General features: G+C 49.2%; 1 protein-coding gene across 1 annotated transcript in view; it reads right to left on the reverse strand.

Annotated features, from left to right (window-relative positions):
- Window positions 1-17,563, reverse strand: part of AGBL3 (AGBL carboxypeptidase 3) — a 2,309,829-nt gene that overhangs the window by 1,422,389 nt on the left and 869,877 nt on the right. Inside the window, exon 9 of the mRNA XM_069628782.1 lies at window positions 5,953-6,079. Within this exon, the coding sequence (XP_069484883.1) occupies window positions 5,953-6,079 (127 nt within the window). The remainder of the gene's footprint in view (window positions 1-5,952; window positions 6,080-17,563) is intronic.

The following is a 17,563-nucleotide window of genomic DNA, read 5'->3' on the forward strand; positions in this document are numbered from 1 at the left end:
ACTCTGACCAGCATGGAGGAGAGAGATGCTGTCTGGAGAACCTTTGCCCTCTCTGTGCTGACCGAGGGACTGCTGAGCCACAGAGAAGACTGTGGAGCCTGGAAGCTTGGGGAGACGGTGGAAGGAGGAGGACTGCTGGAGAGGATTCGCTGAGTTGGGACCGTAGCAGAAAGAGAAGGGAAGTCTTTCTGGTGGCCATGGGAACCGAGTTACAGCACTAGCGCCGTCCGAACACATAGAAGGGCTGAGCAGCAGAGCGGGAGCCGTGAAGGACGTGGAAACCGCTATGCCAGTGAAACAGAGACGGGACACCAGAGCGTTAATTCACGTTGACCACGAGAGGACCGGAGAACGCCACAAAAAGCTGGTGAGTCCTGAGAAGGGAAGCTGAGACAACGGGGCTCTTCGGTAATGCTGTCAAGGACAGATGAGAGCCAGTGAAGTGAATGAAAAGGGATTTGAAACCTGATCTGTCGAAAGGAATAAGAACAGAAGTCAAGTTTGCAAGTTTATAAAGGGAACTGTACGAGAAAGCCCTGGCAGGAGAGTATACCAAGCGAACCCAAGTTTGCAAGTGTGTAAAGTGAACCACATGAGAAAAACCTGGCAGGAAATTACACCAGACAAATGCAAGCTTGTGAGTCAAATTGCATTCAGTGTGGAAAAGAACCTGGCAGGGGAGTATACCAGGTGTCCTACGAGGCTGGGGCCCGCATTTAAGCTGTTTTGCATCCAAGTTGTTTTGTTGAACCAAGAATTCCAAGGAAGGCTCGTGCCCTTTGGATTTTGAATTTTCTAAACATACCTGGGAAAGGTAGACATTTACCTAGGAGTGGAGTGCAATGCCAAGAGGAGGGCATTATCTTCCTGGGCCATAAAGCACTTTGATTGTCTAGTTGATCTTTTGCATTGGTGAAGAGAAACCTGGGTAAGGGAGACATTCCCTGGAACTGTGAACACTGGCCACTTGGAACTTTTGTGTTGAAGTTACACCTTTCTTTTGAACTCTAACATTTGTGCACTTTCAAGGCCAAAGACACTGCCATACGCACCTTGGAGTTACGTTTAGAATGTGAGGGTTAGGATAGGATTTCAGACACAGAGCATTTTGCTTTGGACACCTTAACACAGGACAGAGCCTTAGTTTTGGTTGAGGTACGGAAATCCCTCCTAGAGTAGGGACAGTGAGGCATTTTCCAACCCCTTTATTATTTGAAATAAAGGTTTATAACCTCAATCATGAGTTCTCGGTTTCCATGTCTCATTCCTGGCTCCTCACACTGCCCATTGCTTTAAAAACGAACATGACAGGGGCCACAGGTCAGTGAGAATGAGTTAATGTGCATAAGTGTGCACAAGATGAAGTCGATCAGGGGAAAGACACCTACACTGCCCCCTGTAGGAAAACAATCCACCTGGGAGTGAAATTATGAATACGGAACAACATGAGGACTCCAACCAAGAAAATAAAGGGATTGTTTTTCATGATTATAGGAGCAAGGAGTTCATCAACTGATATACGATATATAATAAGGACAACCTGACACCCATTAAATTAATGTGTGATCATAAGTATTAGGACCACTCACAGCCACCCATAAAAACACATTTTAGATGTGCAAATGGTCCGAAGCAAAAGGCTAAGAAGAAAGCCCCATGAATTTGTGCATGCAAACCATGGGAAAGGGAGGGGATGGGTTGGGAAGGGCAACATGTTTCCAATGTGAAGTCACAATATTAACTGGCAGTTGAACAGTCACGAGGGTGAGAACGGTAAGCTGGTGCCAACCTTTCCGTCTGATGAGAACAGAGGTGAAGTATTCTTTTTGTTGCCACACTGTTAACAACTCACTGATTGGTCGATTGGATGGCAGCAACCCACCCAGGGACACTCGAGACGAGACAGCCACTGATCAACTGAGTTGTTTGCAACATGTTAACCTGTCTACTGTCGCATCAAACATGAGGAAACTAGATGATCCATTATTGGATAATTGTCAAAAGTTCATTAGCATGGTCATGAGGGATAGGATATGCCAATAGGGCTAGGTATTGTATAGATTCACCTACAGCGCAGCAAAGGCTGTCCAATCAGAGAATGTGAATTTACATGCATCTTGAAACAAAGTGTAAAAATCAACTCCACTTCTCATATGTAAACTGCCATTTAATTATGTAATTCTTTATTGATTTTTGGATTGTTCTCGGCCAATGTTGCGTGTAATCAACATTTGTTTTTTTTTCCTGCATCTCCTGCACTTTATTGGCTCATTGGATTACTTTTATGTGATTGGGGCTGTTGAGCCTACCTTACAAGCCCTTGTCTATGTTTACAGTCCACAGTCTCTCTGCCAACGTTGGAGCTCCTTGGCGCTTTACCCACACCATGGCTTGTCTCTTTCTTTCTCTTCACTCTTGGACTTTGCTATCATTTCTCCACTTCTGAGATTTCCTCATTCGCTCTCTTCTCTCTGGGGCATCATGGCATTCTCTCCACTCTGGGGTTCCCACTCACTGTCTTTCTCCCCAATCTCTGGTTTCTTGGTCCTTTCCCAGCTTTGGGTCTCTTTTGCCACTCTGGGATTTCTCTAATCTCTCCCCGCTCAGGGACTTGGTTCTGTCTGTTTTCCTCCCCAACCTGGGGTTTCTCAGATTTCTCCCTGTTCCTGGGCTTGTCACATGTTCTCTCCCATCTCCGTGGCCTGTCTGTGTTTTTCTCTTTCTGGGGTTTTTGTCACTCTTCTCTCCCCACACTAGGGCTTCTTGGTGTTCTCCCCACTTTGGGGTTTTCCGCACTATCTCTCCACTCTGAGGTTTCTTGCTCTACTCCCGCTGCAGGGCTTCTCTCACTCTCTATTCCCACTCTAGGGTTTATTGCTCTTCTCCCCACTGCAGGGCTTCTCTGATTTGCTCTTCACACTCTGGGTTTCTTGCTCTTCTCCAGCTCCGGGGCTTTCCTCTGTCTCTTTTGCCGTAATGCCCACCTTCTGTTCCATGAGAGTCAAAGCGTACATGTTTTTGATGGGCAGTGCTCCTCGGGAGGCTGGTGTGTGCTCCTCTCTCTGCGGAGCCATGTACGCAGCTCCCCTGATGGTCACCACCAGTCGCAGGCTCATTTTCCTGTCTGGCCTCTCTGCATCGGGACAGTGAGTGGGCTCTCTACAGGCTCTTCCTTTGACCCTTCAGTCCTTACTGTTCTCACTCCTTTTGCGATGTGGACTGCATCCGGCCACTCTTCAGCAAGGCCCCGCTGCCCTGTCCATGTGCCAACCGCGGACTGGAACGCCTTCTCTGGCGTGCACCTTTCGCGTGCACCTTTCCCTGCCGCCCACATTCACTCGGTGTACCGTGGCATCTAGTGGCAGAAGGCTGCTCTCTAGAACCAGATGTCGGTCAGTCTTTTGACTCCTGAGGCCATGCAGAGATAAAGGCAGAGATAAAGGCAAAGGTAAATGGTGGCTGGAAACAATTGTGTATAGGCACCATACAAATGCCCAATAAATAAATAAAATAAATAAAGGCTGCGTAAGAAGGTGGACCTTGGGGTCCCAAAGCCAACCCTTACATTGCTAGCAGTCACACGTCACAGAAGAAGACACGAGAAGCTGACGACCGGCTTGATGGACGGACCGGCTGGGACGTAGGGAGAATAGAGGGGCCTAATCCATATGCCGCACGGGTTGTGAGGCCTAGGAAGGGTCTGGGACCTAACAATAAGTTGTGGAACTTGCACACACAAATCTGGAAAGGGAGCAAACAGGGTCTGGGACCCACCAGAGAAAATTGTGAAGATTGGAGGGAATCCCCCTCTGGCTGGTGGTCGAGTAAAGCTACTGACCACCAGGGAAGGGTCGAGGACCCAGGAACAAGAGAACACCACAAGTCATCTTCCTCATGACAGTACTTGGGAGAAAAGGGCTCAAAGTACTCAAATACAAAGAAGATAAATACGGGTCTGGGACTCGCACCCACAAAAGAACATCCCTATAAGTCATCTTCTCTGTTGCAGTACCTATCAGGAGAATGAACCAGGTCTGCCAAACCAAAGCAGCAGAGAAATACGGGTCTGGGACCTGCACCCACAAGAGAAGAGGAGTACAAATCATCTTGCTCATGGCAGGGGAGTGAACCAAATCTGCCCAAGTCTGGAGACAGGGATGCCTGGATCTGGGACCCTCAAAGTGAAAGGCTGAAACTGATAGCATAGTAAAAAGAGAAACCAGCTGAAGGGAGAAATTCCCCCTGGCTGTGTTGAACTGTAAATCCAGAGACAAGGAGAATAAAGTAATTCTTCTGGTAAACAGAGCTGAAAAGACTTTCTGATACAAAGTGTTAGAAGATAAGCAGTGTGTCTGACAGAGAAGTGCTGGAACTTTGTCTTTTGTGTTGGAGGACAATTGTGACCCGGGGAAGGGAGCAATTCCCCTAAGAAGAAACCAAAACCTGGAGGTGAACTTTTATTTCCAGTCCAGCAGAATGGAGTCATTCTACAGAAGTAGGGATTTTGACATAGGACAGTGGACTATTGATTTGCACTGACATTCTGACAAAACCCTTAGTGTTTTTAACTGAGGCAGAAGAACACCTCTTAGAGATAGGGAAAGTTAGGTTTTCCCTTTATTTTCTTGACTAATAAAAGTCTATAGCAATCACCATCCCACCTGTGCGTAAATCTCCTCCTTCTGCACCCTAGCAAAGCCCATGGAGAAAGAGAAAAAAAGAGGAGGCGAACAGCAGAATTATAGTCAGAGCCTAGGAGGGCAAGGTAGGAGATTGGAAGGCCATGCAATAGTCAAGACAGGAAAAAACGATAGCTGGAATGAGGAGTTTAGTGTCAGAAAATGATAAAAAGGAGCAAGCATGCCAAACATTATAGAGATGAAAGCTACAGATGCAAGCAATGTTAGTTATGTGGGAGCAGAAGGATAGAGAAGATTCAAAGAGAACACCCAGGTTTTTTTGCAGACGATGAGATGGGTAAAAACGAGGAGGGAAATGAGAGCGAAAGGGGTGGGAGGAAAGAGGTTGCGTATTTGCAGGAAAGAAGAGTAGCTCAGTTTTAGCAGGGTTAAGATGAAGAAGATGAAGATTGGATGCCAGAGAGAGCGTTTTAAACAGTGGCGTGAAAGAAATCAGAGAAGGAAGAAAACAGAAAAAGATGTGTGTGTCGTCCACGTAGAAATTACATGATAAATTATAGAAAGAGATCCATTGTTTAAAACCTTCTTACGGAAAGGGATCCAGAGTTTGATGCATTTTTATTTAAAACTTTCTTTTAGAAAAGAGACCCAGAACTTGATGAATTTTTATTTTAAACTTTGTATTTCCTGAGGAACTTTGCAAGAATGATGTTGACCTTTTACAAATCTGTTTCCTGAGGAAAAGGAAGCTAGAATTGTCAAACTTGTAAAACCTGCTTAGAGAAGGAATCCAAGTGTTGGGGCCAGGCAGAAGTCCTTGTCCTGGTCTCCTCCTTTTTGATTGGTTTTCTAAAGTGGTAGGGCCAGTTAGTTAGGATTCGGACAGAGGATGTTTTACTTTAGAGTTTGATGTGCACTCTCAGTTTAAGTTTTGTTAGGTAGGGAAATTCCCTCATAGCGATAGGGCTAGCTAGGCGTTTTTTGATTTATTTTAATTTAAAAAACAATTGAACATGTCAGTCACTCGTCTTAATCCTTCTTCTGGTTATCCACAGCACATTGCAATGTAGCATACAACTGGAAACATCATCAAATATGTAAGGGCTTTTTTGATGCACGTTTCATAAATCACAGAGCAGCTGATTGACACCAAGGCCTCACTAACTACTGCTGGAAGAGATATCTCAGGGTTATAACTCTCTTTAGCAGACCTACACAAAGATTGAACATAATAATCTAGAAAGCCAAAATAGCAACAATAGTAAGGGATGCGGCCAACACTGAAATATTATACCATGCTCCCCGTGCTTACCAAGAGAAGATCCACAGAATGTGACCTCCATGGTGTAACTGTTGCTGATCCCCATCCTCCACATAACCACTCGTCCTGTTCCTTCTTTGCTCTTCTGCACTTTAAATTTACATCCCAAGAAGGAGAACTGAAAAATAAAACATGTTCAACAAAACATATTTTAAACTAAAGTGTTAACGAAGATAGCCATTATACTTTCAGAAAAGGGTATCCCTCAAGATTGCAGATCCACACTGACAGATATTTGGGTAGCAGTTATGTATTTCATATGCACAGTTTCTCTTGTTTTAAGACTACTAATACAGGTCGGACAAACAATATAATTAGTTTAAAGTCAGTCAGTCAAAACGTTTATTCGGATTCCAAAAATCCAGTTCATGTCGCACAAGTGATAAAAACACCATAAATAGCACCAATAGCTAAAAACTATAGACTAGACGCGATGCGGTTGGGCTCGAGGACTGCCACAGTTGGCCACGCTCCATGACCCGTGAGAGCAGGAGCAGCCCACGAACGGCAACCCCCGCAGGCACAGTGCGTTATGCCCGGACGGGCTGAGCGGGCAAGGTGAAGGCAGTGATCCGGCATTGGGTGGGCCATTGGCAGCATGGAAAAATTGCCCTGTGAGGCCCCATCAAGAGGGAACGGACTGTGGTCAGGGCCTCCTACAGGCACTGACAGCAGAGTATTAACGGAAGACAGAGGAGAGGGGGAGCAAAGTGAGCGGGGAGGCCCAGGCAATTCTCTGGCAGCAGGGCTTTCAGTGAGGCGTGCGCAGGAGCGAGCCTCTGGCAAACACCCCAGCTGGCATCAGAGCGGGCTGGGCAGGGAAGGCCCACCTGCTGAACTATCCTGCAAAAGGGGACCAGGTGGGGAGGAGGAGGAGTGAGGACTTCCCGGGTGAAGGTGGTGGCTTGCCCTAAAACCCACCCGAGAGGTGAAGGAGCCACAAAGACACTGTGCACATGGCCCAGCCCGGGCCACAAAGGAGGAGGGCTGCCCTTCAGTTAGGAGTGTAGGGGAGAGTCGGACCCATCAAGACTCACCTGAGGAGATGTGGAGAAGCTACAGGGAGCACCGCCTCACACGGGGCGGACTGCAGAGCCTGTTGAGAGAGCACCAAGGGGAAAGCTCGGCAAGCAGAAGAAACACACAGAGATAAGGACCCGAGGAGCAAGAGGAAAGTGAGAGGCCCCATCTGTGGGGCCCAAGGGAAGGCCTTTGCGGGGGAACTGAGGAGCAGCGTGCGGGGTGCCCGCCAAGATCTGGGCCTGAGGGCCCCCTGCAGCGCAGCCCTTCCTCATGACCTGATGAAAAGTGGGCCCAAGTGGATCAACCCACCGGAAGAGACCCTAGGGGTGTTGTAGCCCGTGCAGGAGGTCCAACCATGACTAACTAACAGGGAGGAGGACCTGGGAGGCAAGAGGAATGGAAGAAGCTCTGAGACAGGAAAAAGGAACCCGTGAAAGGTGCACAGAGGCTACGAGAGAGAGCATTGTGCATGGAGACAAGCGCGGTTAAAGTGGGGGAGAAGGACTACGAAGGTCGGGTAACCAACGAGCAGCAGACGAAGGAGTGAAACAAGGAGGGAAAGAGGGGCATTGTAAGGACACCCACAGGAGATTGAATAGGGTGACACTAAGAGGGTGCCAAGGCATAGGGGGGTGTGGGGTCAATGACTTGGAGACAGAAGTTCTCCCAGTACCAGTACCACAGCAGTGTTGGAGGAGAAATGGAGAGGCAGAAGGAGGCTACGGGGCCCCACCCCAGCTCCGCTGAGATAGGGACCATCTCGAGAGATATCCAGATGATCCTGGAAGAGATCCGGGGGATGAGAACCGATATAGGACCAAAGTGGCAGGCCTGTCAGCGAAAGTGGACACACTGGAGGAGAGGCTCGACGGGGTGGAGGCGAATCAGACCTCCACAGGCATTCTTAAAGAGCAGATTGAGGTACGGTTTTGGGACATTGAGAGAAGAAAAATTGAACTGGGCCTCAAAATGGACGACATTGAGAATAGGGAAAGGCGAAATAATGTCTGGTTCTTTGGCCTCAAAGAAATGGAGGGGTAATCCCCGGCTGGATTCGAGAAGAAAATCCAGGAAATCATAAGGATGGTCCTAGGATCAAAAGAAGGAGTACACGTGACCCTGGACAGAGTGCACCGTGCAGGAGGAGGTAGTAGAGGGCCACGTTCTATTCTGGAAAAACTGCATTATTACCGTGACAAAGTGGATATCCTGGATAAGGCCAAACGCATGGGACTTATTGACTCTGAGGACTCCAGAGTGGCAATATTTCAAGATCTCTCGGCACAGACCCTTATGAGGTGGAAAAAAAGTGTAGCCCTCTTACAAATTGGCTACAGGAGAAAGGAGTTGATATAGATGGGGATACCCCTTTGTGCTAATATTTGAATCGGAAGGTAAAAGATTCCCCCTTGTGTCAGAACAAGACACTGTGGGAGCCACGGAAAGTCTGATGGGACCCGATGGGAATGGTACCGCCTTGGAAGCAGGAGAAGGGACACAGGAGAGAATAGAGATTCGGGGCCCACACAGGGTGCAGGTTCGTCATAGAATGCAGAGGGCCAGGAATTTTCGGAAACTGAACACCCCCTCTCCCAGAAGGGAAGTGACATGAGGGACGTGGACCACTTGGCACACGGTTAAATTGCTCTGAGAAGATGGAAGGCCCCGACATCAGGTCCTCACATACCCCGTGCATGACCCCCTAAGGGGGAACTTACCTGCAGGGGGATGGGTGTGCAAAGAAAATCAGTTATGTTCTGAGAGGTGGGGGACACCTGGTGTCTGGGGGCAGGTTGGAGAGGCTGAGCGGCACAACGGGAGAGAAGGGGGGCAGATACAAGGGGTTTAAATGGGCCAAAGTTGGGGGGGTCGGTTCCTTTCACTGATAATGTTCAGGTTTGTGGGGAGTTTGAGCAACAAGGGGGTTGGCTAGGGGAGGGCTGGGTGCAGTCAAAGGTCCCGGGCAGGGGATGATGGTGAAAACGATAACCGCTGGGACATGGGCAGGGGAATGCATTCCTGGTGGTTCGACAGGTGGGACCAACATGCTTGGAGCGCACGGTCGGACGCCTCAGTTTGGGGTTAGGTGAGTCAGGTGGCAGGGTGGTTCATGCAGCAGGTCTTTAGAAGGGTAATGATGGGGTACCTCTTGAGTGACGTTCAGGGTTGCATGAGAAAGGTAAGGAAAGGTTATAGCTGAGATTCGCATAGCTACATTAAATGTTAAAGGGCTAAACTCCCAAAACAAGAGATCTCTTAAGAGCAATATGTTTCGCGAACAGCACTTGGTGATCCTTTTCCTGCAAGAGACCCACTATAAACAGGGGGAGGAATCGACTATACGAGGGTAAGAAATTGATAAAAACTTCTGGGCCTCACATAGGGACCGTAAGAAGGAGGGAGTGGGTATCATACAGGGAACGGCCTTCAAGATGACGGAGGTACAGGTTAAAAGTGGGTTTGGGGGTCGATTTCTAGGGATCAAGGGATTCCATGGGGATGCACAAATTACCTTAGCTACCCTACATGCCCCCAACGTGGGACAGGTGGGGTTCTTGTGTTAGATCTTTGTGTTCTTGGAGGGCTGGGCAGAGGCAGCCACGGTACTGGGGGGATTTCAAATTGGTGGCAGCCCGGCACGAGCCTGGTGGTCGGCTAAAGACAAAGACCTGGAAGTGACAGGCCCAGGGAACACTGCCTTTAAACACCCCCTGCGGGACCATTACTAGGCTGACGTGTGGCAGGGACACTTTTCGGGGCCAGGGGGTTACACGTTTTTCTCACCCCCACACGAGACCTATACAAGGATAGACCTGCTCCTGGTCTCACTTGACAGGGAAGTCGAGTTGGGGGCACCCACGGTTGAGGCAATTACCTGGTCTGACCATGAGTTGGTGGTGGCGGAATGGAGGATAAGACGTCTCAAGTGGCACTTCCGATGGAGGTATAACGACACTCTACTGAGGGACAGGGTCTTACAGGATTTTCTTGGGAAGGAGGTACAGGCATATTTTGAAGTTAACTATAACGGGAAGACAGGTATGGTGATGATCTGGGAAGCTGCCAAAGCCACATTCCGGGGCATCCTCATAGCTGAGGGTGCACAGAAGAAGAGGGAGAGGGGGTTGATTAAGGGCAGGCTCAGCGGGGAATTGAAAGTGTTACGGTCGCAACTCCTTAGTAAAGGGGCCGATAAGGGAGAACTCCTGGGTAAGATGAGGGATAAGAGACAGGAACTCCAGACGACATTGATAGGAGAGGTGGTAAAGAAGATGAGGTTCACGAAGCAAAGGTATTATGAAAGGGGAGATAGGGTGGGAACGCTTCGGGCAAATAGAGTGAGGGGGGTGTAGGGTTGAAAGAATAGGCAGAATACAGGATGCAGATGGGAGTACCGGGACTACAGGGGATGAAATTTCTTCTTGGTTCAAGAAATATCACTAAAAGCTCTATCACGGACCAGTGGGGCCTCAAGGGGAGAGGCTGAAGGGCTATTTATTTTAAAACATTTTTATTGGCATTTATATGTAAATACAGTTCTGCATATATCAACCGTCTCACATTACATAGGATGTTTCCTTCTATATGCAGTATTGCACTAGTAACAACAAAATAACACAAAAACGGTCTTCACTCGTCAGGTATTATAACATTTCCAATGTCTTTGTGTGTGTGCACTGTTAGGGAGAATTCTCATTTATGGCCAATTTCCCTTACCTAGTGAGTCCCTCAGCAGCTTTGCTGGATTTCTGGGGTTTATTGTTTCCACCTGGTAAGAGTGTAAACCTTTTCCCCACTCTTACATGTGTTTTGCCATGTATATTTCTACTGTTTGTGTGATCTTGGGCTCTGGAGCGACACCACTCCATGAGCCCAACTTTTTGTGGGTGTTACAAAGCACCTTCAGTGCAGTGACACAGGGTTGTTTCTAAGACTTCCCACTGACTCCATTTTTCTGGGGCTGACTACTGTCCCCCAGTAACAGGTAAAGTTGCCATTTACTTTATGTAATAATTTAAACTGCAGACCCAATACACCCCATCTTTCATGGAGTATTGAAAAGGGTTAATTCCTACTCCTTTTTGTCTGCGCCTCTTGGAGCTTTGTTTCGCTCCCTTAACACTAAGACTTGGCTGGTGGCAGTGGTACTACCCTATCTTTTCTACAGCGATTATAGTATATAAACGTGGTACTGTTTTGGGCTATTGTATTAGCCTCGAACTTAAACCTGCTTGACCAAATACTTTTTATTTTGGCTCTGGTCGGGTTTTATCGCCATTTTGTTTTGTTAAAATCCTTCTTGTGTTTTACTTTGCGCAGCAAACCTGGTTTGCCTTATTTGTTCGCCGACCTTTGGCGGGCTTCTGTCCAGAGGCTCTCCTTTGGCATCTGGGTGTCTAGGTGGGCTGAATGTGAGGGAGGGGTTTAGTCATCCCCTGCACAGGGTCTCCTTGGAGGCCCAAGCCGCACTTTATGTCGATTGGCTGAGGTGGTTGTCCGGCCCGGACAACCCCCCTGCAGAGTGATTGACAGCCAGGCTGTGAGAATGGGGGATTTTGGCATAAAAGGCAGGACTCTTGGGCTGGAGGTCAGAGTCGCCACTGGAAATGCAAAGAACCGAAGAGAAGCGGAGAAGAAGATGGCTGCTGAAACTCCCGAGTCCCGGTGAAGCCCTGCTGCAGTCCTGAGCTATCTACCCTTCAACGACAAGAGTAGATCCAGTGCGGAGTCTTCTTCCCTTGAGCCTGGTGGGATCAACCAGCTCACCCTTCCACAGCCAGAGGATCCTCTTCTTGGTCGAAATCGCTGCACACAGCTATAGTGGTCCGGATAGCCATCTGAAGAGCCTCTGCTGTTTTAAAGGAGCACACCTTTTATTCACTGTTGCTTGGCTGCTGCTGGCCTCCTCCCTGGGTAGTGCAGATTGCTCCAGACGTCGTCCTTCTTGTCTCCACGACTGAAGTTCCAGGAACCGTGAGTCTGCAGGAACTACCAGGAACAACTGCCGTAGCACCAGCTTTTCTTCAAATGAATAAGGTACTGTGTCCAACTTCGAGGAATTGGGGTGAACCCTTTCTCCTCACCCAAGGCTTGTCCTTGTCTTCCTTCCCTCTTATAACTTTTGCTTCCCTTGTGACAATATCCAAGTACTCCTGGCAATCTCGAATCGTGAACTGTTCTAACCTTGTGATCCTCGACAACAGGACCCTGTCCAATTTGACACTGGTGCAGGCCTATTGACTTTTATCTACGTTTTTGAAAGTGTCCTCGGATTCTAAATGTCTTGACAAAAGACATTTACCTATGATTTTTATCACCTATTATCTTGTGTTAATTCATGTGCTAAGTGTGTTTGACTACGGTAACATTTCTTCTCGCCGGTACGCCTTTCTTTGGTAAGATCAAACTGTCATTACTGTCAAAAAGTATTCGTGTATTAATCCACGGTAACGTCTGTTTCACAACACCGGTCTGTCAAATCCAAAGGTACTTACCTTGAATTGATCTGCACAAGGGGAATTGGTTGTGTGTAGTATACTTGCAGTGTGGTTTTAATTTAATAGAAGTGAAGTGTTTTGTGAACAGATGGTCTAAAAATAAATGTATTTTTACTTTTTAACCAGAAACCTTGAATCAGTGTCTGCTTGAGTCACAGTAATTGTAGTCCTTTGTGTAATCTCTACTAGTGCTCATTTGCTCTTGAGATAAGCCTGGCTGCTCAGCCATTGCTACCACTTTTTCTGTGTAGTACAGGCTTGTACCAAAGGTGAAATTGTACTACCACTTGTGGTCTTAATTGTGTGTAGTGGTCCCTAAGGGCACTGCACAGGATTCTGCCTAACACCGGTGTGCAGCGGTGGAATTTTTAAGTATAGTGATTACACTTAGAGTGCTGCTATTACCTTGGGTCAACTAACCACAAGGCTAAATACCACAGAAATCTATTAACTGAACAAATCATGTCAAATATGGAAAACTACAGTGAAGAGAGTCTCAAACTACACTGCTGAGGTTTTGAGAACCATGTGTAGAGAGAGGAGTCTCTCTGGTAAAGGAAAGCAATCTGAACTGATTGCTAAATTATTGGGAAAACAAAGTCTGGACAGTGGGTCAGAAGTGCCTACCACTCCAGCAAATGTGGATACTGATGTTAATGATTCTGAGAGTGTTGGATTAGAAGAGGTAGATGAGTCCTTGTTAGGAAACCCTACAACTCCTTTGCCTGCTCAGAAACCACAACCTCTGTCCACAGGGACCCCATCAGGTCCTACACTCACTCCTGAATGTATTGCACTTGAGAAAATGAGATTTGAGTTAGAAGAACAAGTTACTTTCTTACCTTGTAACGTTCTTTCGATGGGATGGTCCGACGACATATTCCATATCTATGACAGGTAATGTCCACAGCTGTGCTGCTTCGGAAAATCTTTGGCGTCTGCGTCCTGCGTCGATGACGTCGATGCACCGTCTCCGAGGACCTCCTCCGACGGCCGACGTCACCCGATGTGATAAGTAGGACGCACAACGCCCATAGCCAAGTTTTTTCCCAGAACGTGTGCCACCAGTTTTCTGCCAGTCAGACACACAAGGCCTTGCGGAACGCAAGCTGCAATCGCAAAAGAAATTCTGCAGCGGGGAAAGCAGGGAGGGAGCGATATGGAATATGTCGTCGGACCATCCCATCGAAAGAACGTTACCAGGTAAGAAAGTAACTTGTTCTTCTAGGGGATTGGGTCCTCCGACGTATTCCATATCTATGACAGACTCCCAAAGCAGTACCAAGCAAGGAGGTGGGAAAGAATTTAGAATACAAATTTAGCATGCCCAATCAAATTGCGGAATAGAGAACTGCCTTGCCAAAGGCCAGATCTTGCCCTCTGATGGAATCGAGGGAGTAGTGACGTACAAAAGTATGTACTGAAACCCAGGTGGCTTCATCACAGATGTGACGAATAGGAACTCCCCTCTGCAGGGCAGTAGACACAGCCACTCCCCTGGTAGAATGGGCCCGCAAGCCAGCCGGAGGGTCCTTACCCGCCAAGCAGTAACACTCGGAGATAGCTAAAATAATCCAACGAGACAAAGTCTGTTTCATCACAGCTTGTCCCAAACGCTTTCCAGCGTAACCAATGAAAAGTTGATCATCCACTCTGACCCGGGACATGCGCGAAATATAAAAGCTCAACGCTCTCCGAGGATCAAGCCTATGGAGCCTCTCCTCTTCCTTACCAGGATGTGGAGGAGGATAGAACGCCGGAAGAACAACCTTCTGGCTCAAATGAAATTCCGAAACCACCTTTAGAAGAAAAGAAGGACGAACTCTAAGGACAACCCAGTCCTTATGAAACACAGTGAAGGGTGGCTTAACTGAAAGTGCCTCTAACTCACTCACTCTGTGAGCGGAAGTAACCACAACCAAAAACAGTTTTCAGAGTCAACAGCCTCAAAGGGCAAGAATGTAAAGGCTCAAACGGAGCACCCATAAGAAACTTAACAAGGTTCAAATCCCAACCTGGCATCAGAAAAGGTGACGGAGGGAACACATTAGTGAGCCCTTTCAAAAACTGCAAAATTAAAGGAATCTTAAAATAGGAACACTCCTCAGACGAGCGCTTAAATATGGACAGCGCCACCAGGTAACCTTTAATGGTCCCCACTTGCAAGCCCCTGTGGGCCAAAGAAAGCAAAAAAGACAGAACCATGTGAATGTCACAATCAAAAGGATCCACATTCTTAACTCTGCACCAGTCGCAGAACTTTCTCCAACGGCAACGGTACAGAGACTTTGGTGCCGGCCGCCTGGCCGAGAGCAACACCTCCATCACGGCTTCAGGGAGGTCCCAATCCTTATACCTCAACCTTTCAGAAGCCAAGCGTGAAGGTTGAGGGATCTGACCTCTGGATGGAGAACCTGACCCCCCCTCCCATGAGAGCAGATCGTCTCGGTAGGGAAGACGACGGGGAGGGCAGATGGACAAGTCAAGAAGGTCCAGGTACCACGTACTCCGGGCCCACGCCGGAACAATGAGGATCATCCGGGAACCGAACCTCCGTAACCTCCGCAGCACTTGCGGGATGACGGGGACTGGAGGAAACGCATACAGCAGTGGGAATGACCACTCCACCACGAACGCGTCTCCTAAGGCTCCTTTTGGAGGAAATTCCCGCGAGCAAAACCTTTCGCACTTCTGGTTGACACTGGAGGCGAAGAGATCAACTTGAGGGGTCCCCCAAAGGGCAAAGATCTCCAGGAGAATCTCCTGAGCCAGCTCCCACTCGTGAGAGATCGTGCTCTGCCTGCTCAGAGCGTCCGCCGTCTCGTTGTCGACTCCGGCCAGATGAACAGTCGAGATCGAAACTTCCTGCTGGATGGCCCAGAACTCGAGCTGCATCGCCTCCCTGCACAGCGGAAGTGACCCTGCCCCCCCTTTTTGTTGAGGTAGTGCATGGCCACCGTGTTGTCCGTTAGAATCAGGACACTCTTTCCACGCACAGTTGGCAGAAAAGCCTTCAGGGCTAGCCTGACAGCCCTCAGCTCCAACAGATTGATATGGAGTCTGGACTCCGACGGAGACCAACGACCGCTGACTGTCAAATCGTTGGCATGAGCTCCCCATCCCGTGAGGGATGCGTCCGTCACAATCGTCACCTCCGGCCAGGGCAGCCAAAATGGGGCCCCCTTCATCAGATTGCCTTCGACGGCCCACCACAGAAGGTCCCGGCTACCGAGGGCGGCACCTGAACAGGGTCCGACAGCCTGCCGGAGGACTGAGACCACTGGAGCTTGAGTGCCCACTGCAAAGATCTCATCCGCAGACGAGCCTCTGGCACCAGAAGAATGCAGGATCTCATGAGGCCGAGCAGTCTCAAGAATTCGGACGCTGGGAGATTCTGGGCAAGCTGAAACCTGTGCACCATCTGCTGAATGTGAAGAGCCCTCACCTGAGGAGGAAAAAACACTGCCCCAGGGACGTGTTGAGCACTGCTCCGATATACTGGAGCCGATGCGTTGGTGTCAAATGGGACTTCTTTAAATTGAGGGAGAAGCCCAGCCTGTGAAGGGAGTGGCAGGTGACGGACAGATGATCCAGGACTTGCTCGGGAGAGCTCCCCCTGATCAACCAATTGTCCAGGTAGGGGTAGATGTGAATCCCCCCTTTCCTGAGATGCGCTGCCACCACCACCATGAGCTGGGTGAAAACCCTCGGGCGGAGGTCAATCCGAACGGCAGGACCCGAAACTGAAAGTGCGAGTCGCCAACCGCGAACCTCAGGTACTTCTTGTGCTTGGGATGGATCGGCACATGGAAGTAAGCATCCTTGAGGTCGAGAGGCACCAACCAGTCCTGAAGTTGAAGGGCCTGGAGGACTTGAGAAAGAGTTACCATCTTGAACTTGTCCTTCCTGAGGAGTTTGTTCAAACCGCGCAAGTCCATGATGGGTCTCAATCCCCCGTCTTTCTTCCAAATCAAAAAATAAGGGGAATACCATCCCTTGTTCCTCTCCGCTACAGGCACCAGTTCTATGGCGCCTTTCTCCAGCAGGGCTTGAATTTCCTGCGCAAGGAGCGGATCCGGATTCTTCACAGAGGGGTTCCCTGGTGGATTGTCGTGAGGCCTCTGCCGAAAAGGAAGACAGTAGCCGTGGGTTATGATCTCCAGAACCCACACATCCGAAGTAATGGCTTGCCACTCTACAAGATGCTGCGCCAGCCTTCCCCCAACCGGCGAACCATGCGACCTGGCCTCATGACTGAGTGGTAGCGGCTGCGGCGTTGCCTGAGGGCAAAGAGGCAACTGCCCGAGCGGCCTTGGCACCTCGAGTACCTTTGTTTCCACCTCTGGCACTCTTACGATGGCCTCTGACTGCTAGCTCCCCTCGCTTTACTGAAGGACGAGTAATAGCGAAAGGAACCTCCCCTCCATTGCTGTCCCCTAGGACGAAAAGGCGGAGGTTGGCGAACTGCAAAGCCCAACAACTTTGCTGTAGCTTTGGAGGTCTGCAACCTCTCAAGGCTCTCGTCAGCCTTGCTGCCAAAAAGGTGTTCACCGTCAAAGGGCACGTTGAGGAGCCGGGACTGCACATCAGGAGCAAACCCAGACTTCCGCAACCACGCAAACCTGCGCATTACGGTGCTCGCCGCCATGGACCGGCTGACACAATCTGCCAAGTCCAGACCCGCCTGAACGGCCTCACACATGGCGTCCTTGCCATCCTGAACCATCGCATGGAAACCATCCCGTTCGTCCCCTTCGGGAATATGTTCAGCCGCTAATGCAACACAGTTCTACAGAGTGTGTGTGAAACGAGACAAGGCATATATGGAGTTGGCCACCTGAAGCGCCATACCCCCTGAAGAAAACACTTTCTTCGCCCAGCCGTCAAAACATTTGTCGTCCCTATCCGGAGGGATGGTAGGATACGACGCCTGCTTTGCCGGGGCCGTAGCCGCCTGCACCACCAAACTCTCCGGAGTGGGGTGCCTGGACAAGTAGCAGGGGTCGCTACTGGCTGGACGGTATTTCCACGACAAAGACTTGCCCACTGCCGGGAGACTCTCCGGAGCAGTCCAAGCCGCC

The sequence above is a fragment of the Ambystoma mexicanum genome, chromosome 12 (genome assembly GCF_040938575.1).
Source record: "Ambystoma mexicanum isolate Mex_15411 chromosome 12, UKY_AmexF1_1, whole genome shotgun sequence".
NCBI classification, from domain to species: Eukaryota; Metazoa; Chordata; class Amphibia; order Caudata; family Ambystomatidae; genus Ambystoma; species Ambystoma mexicanum.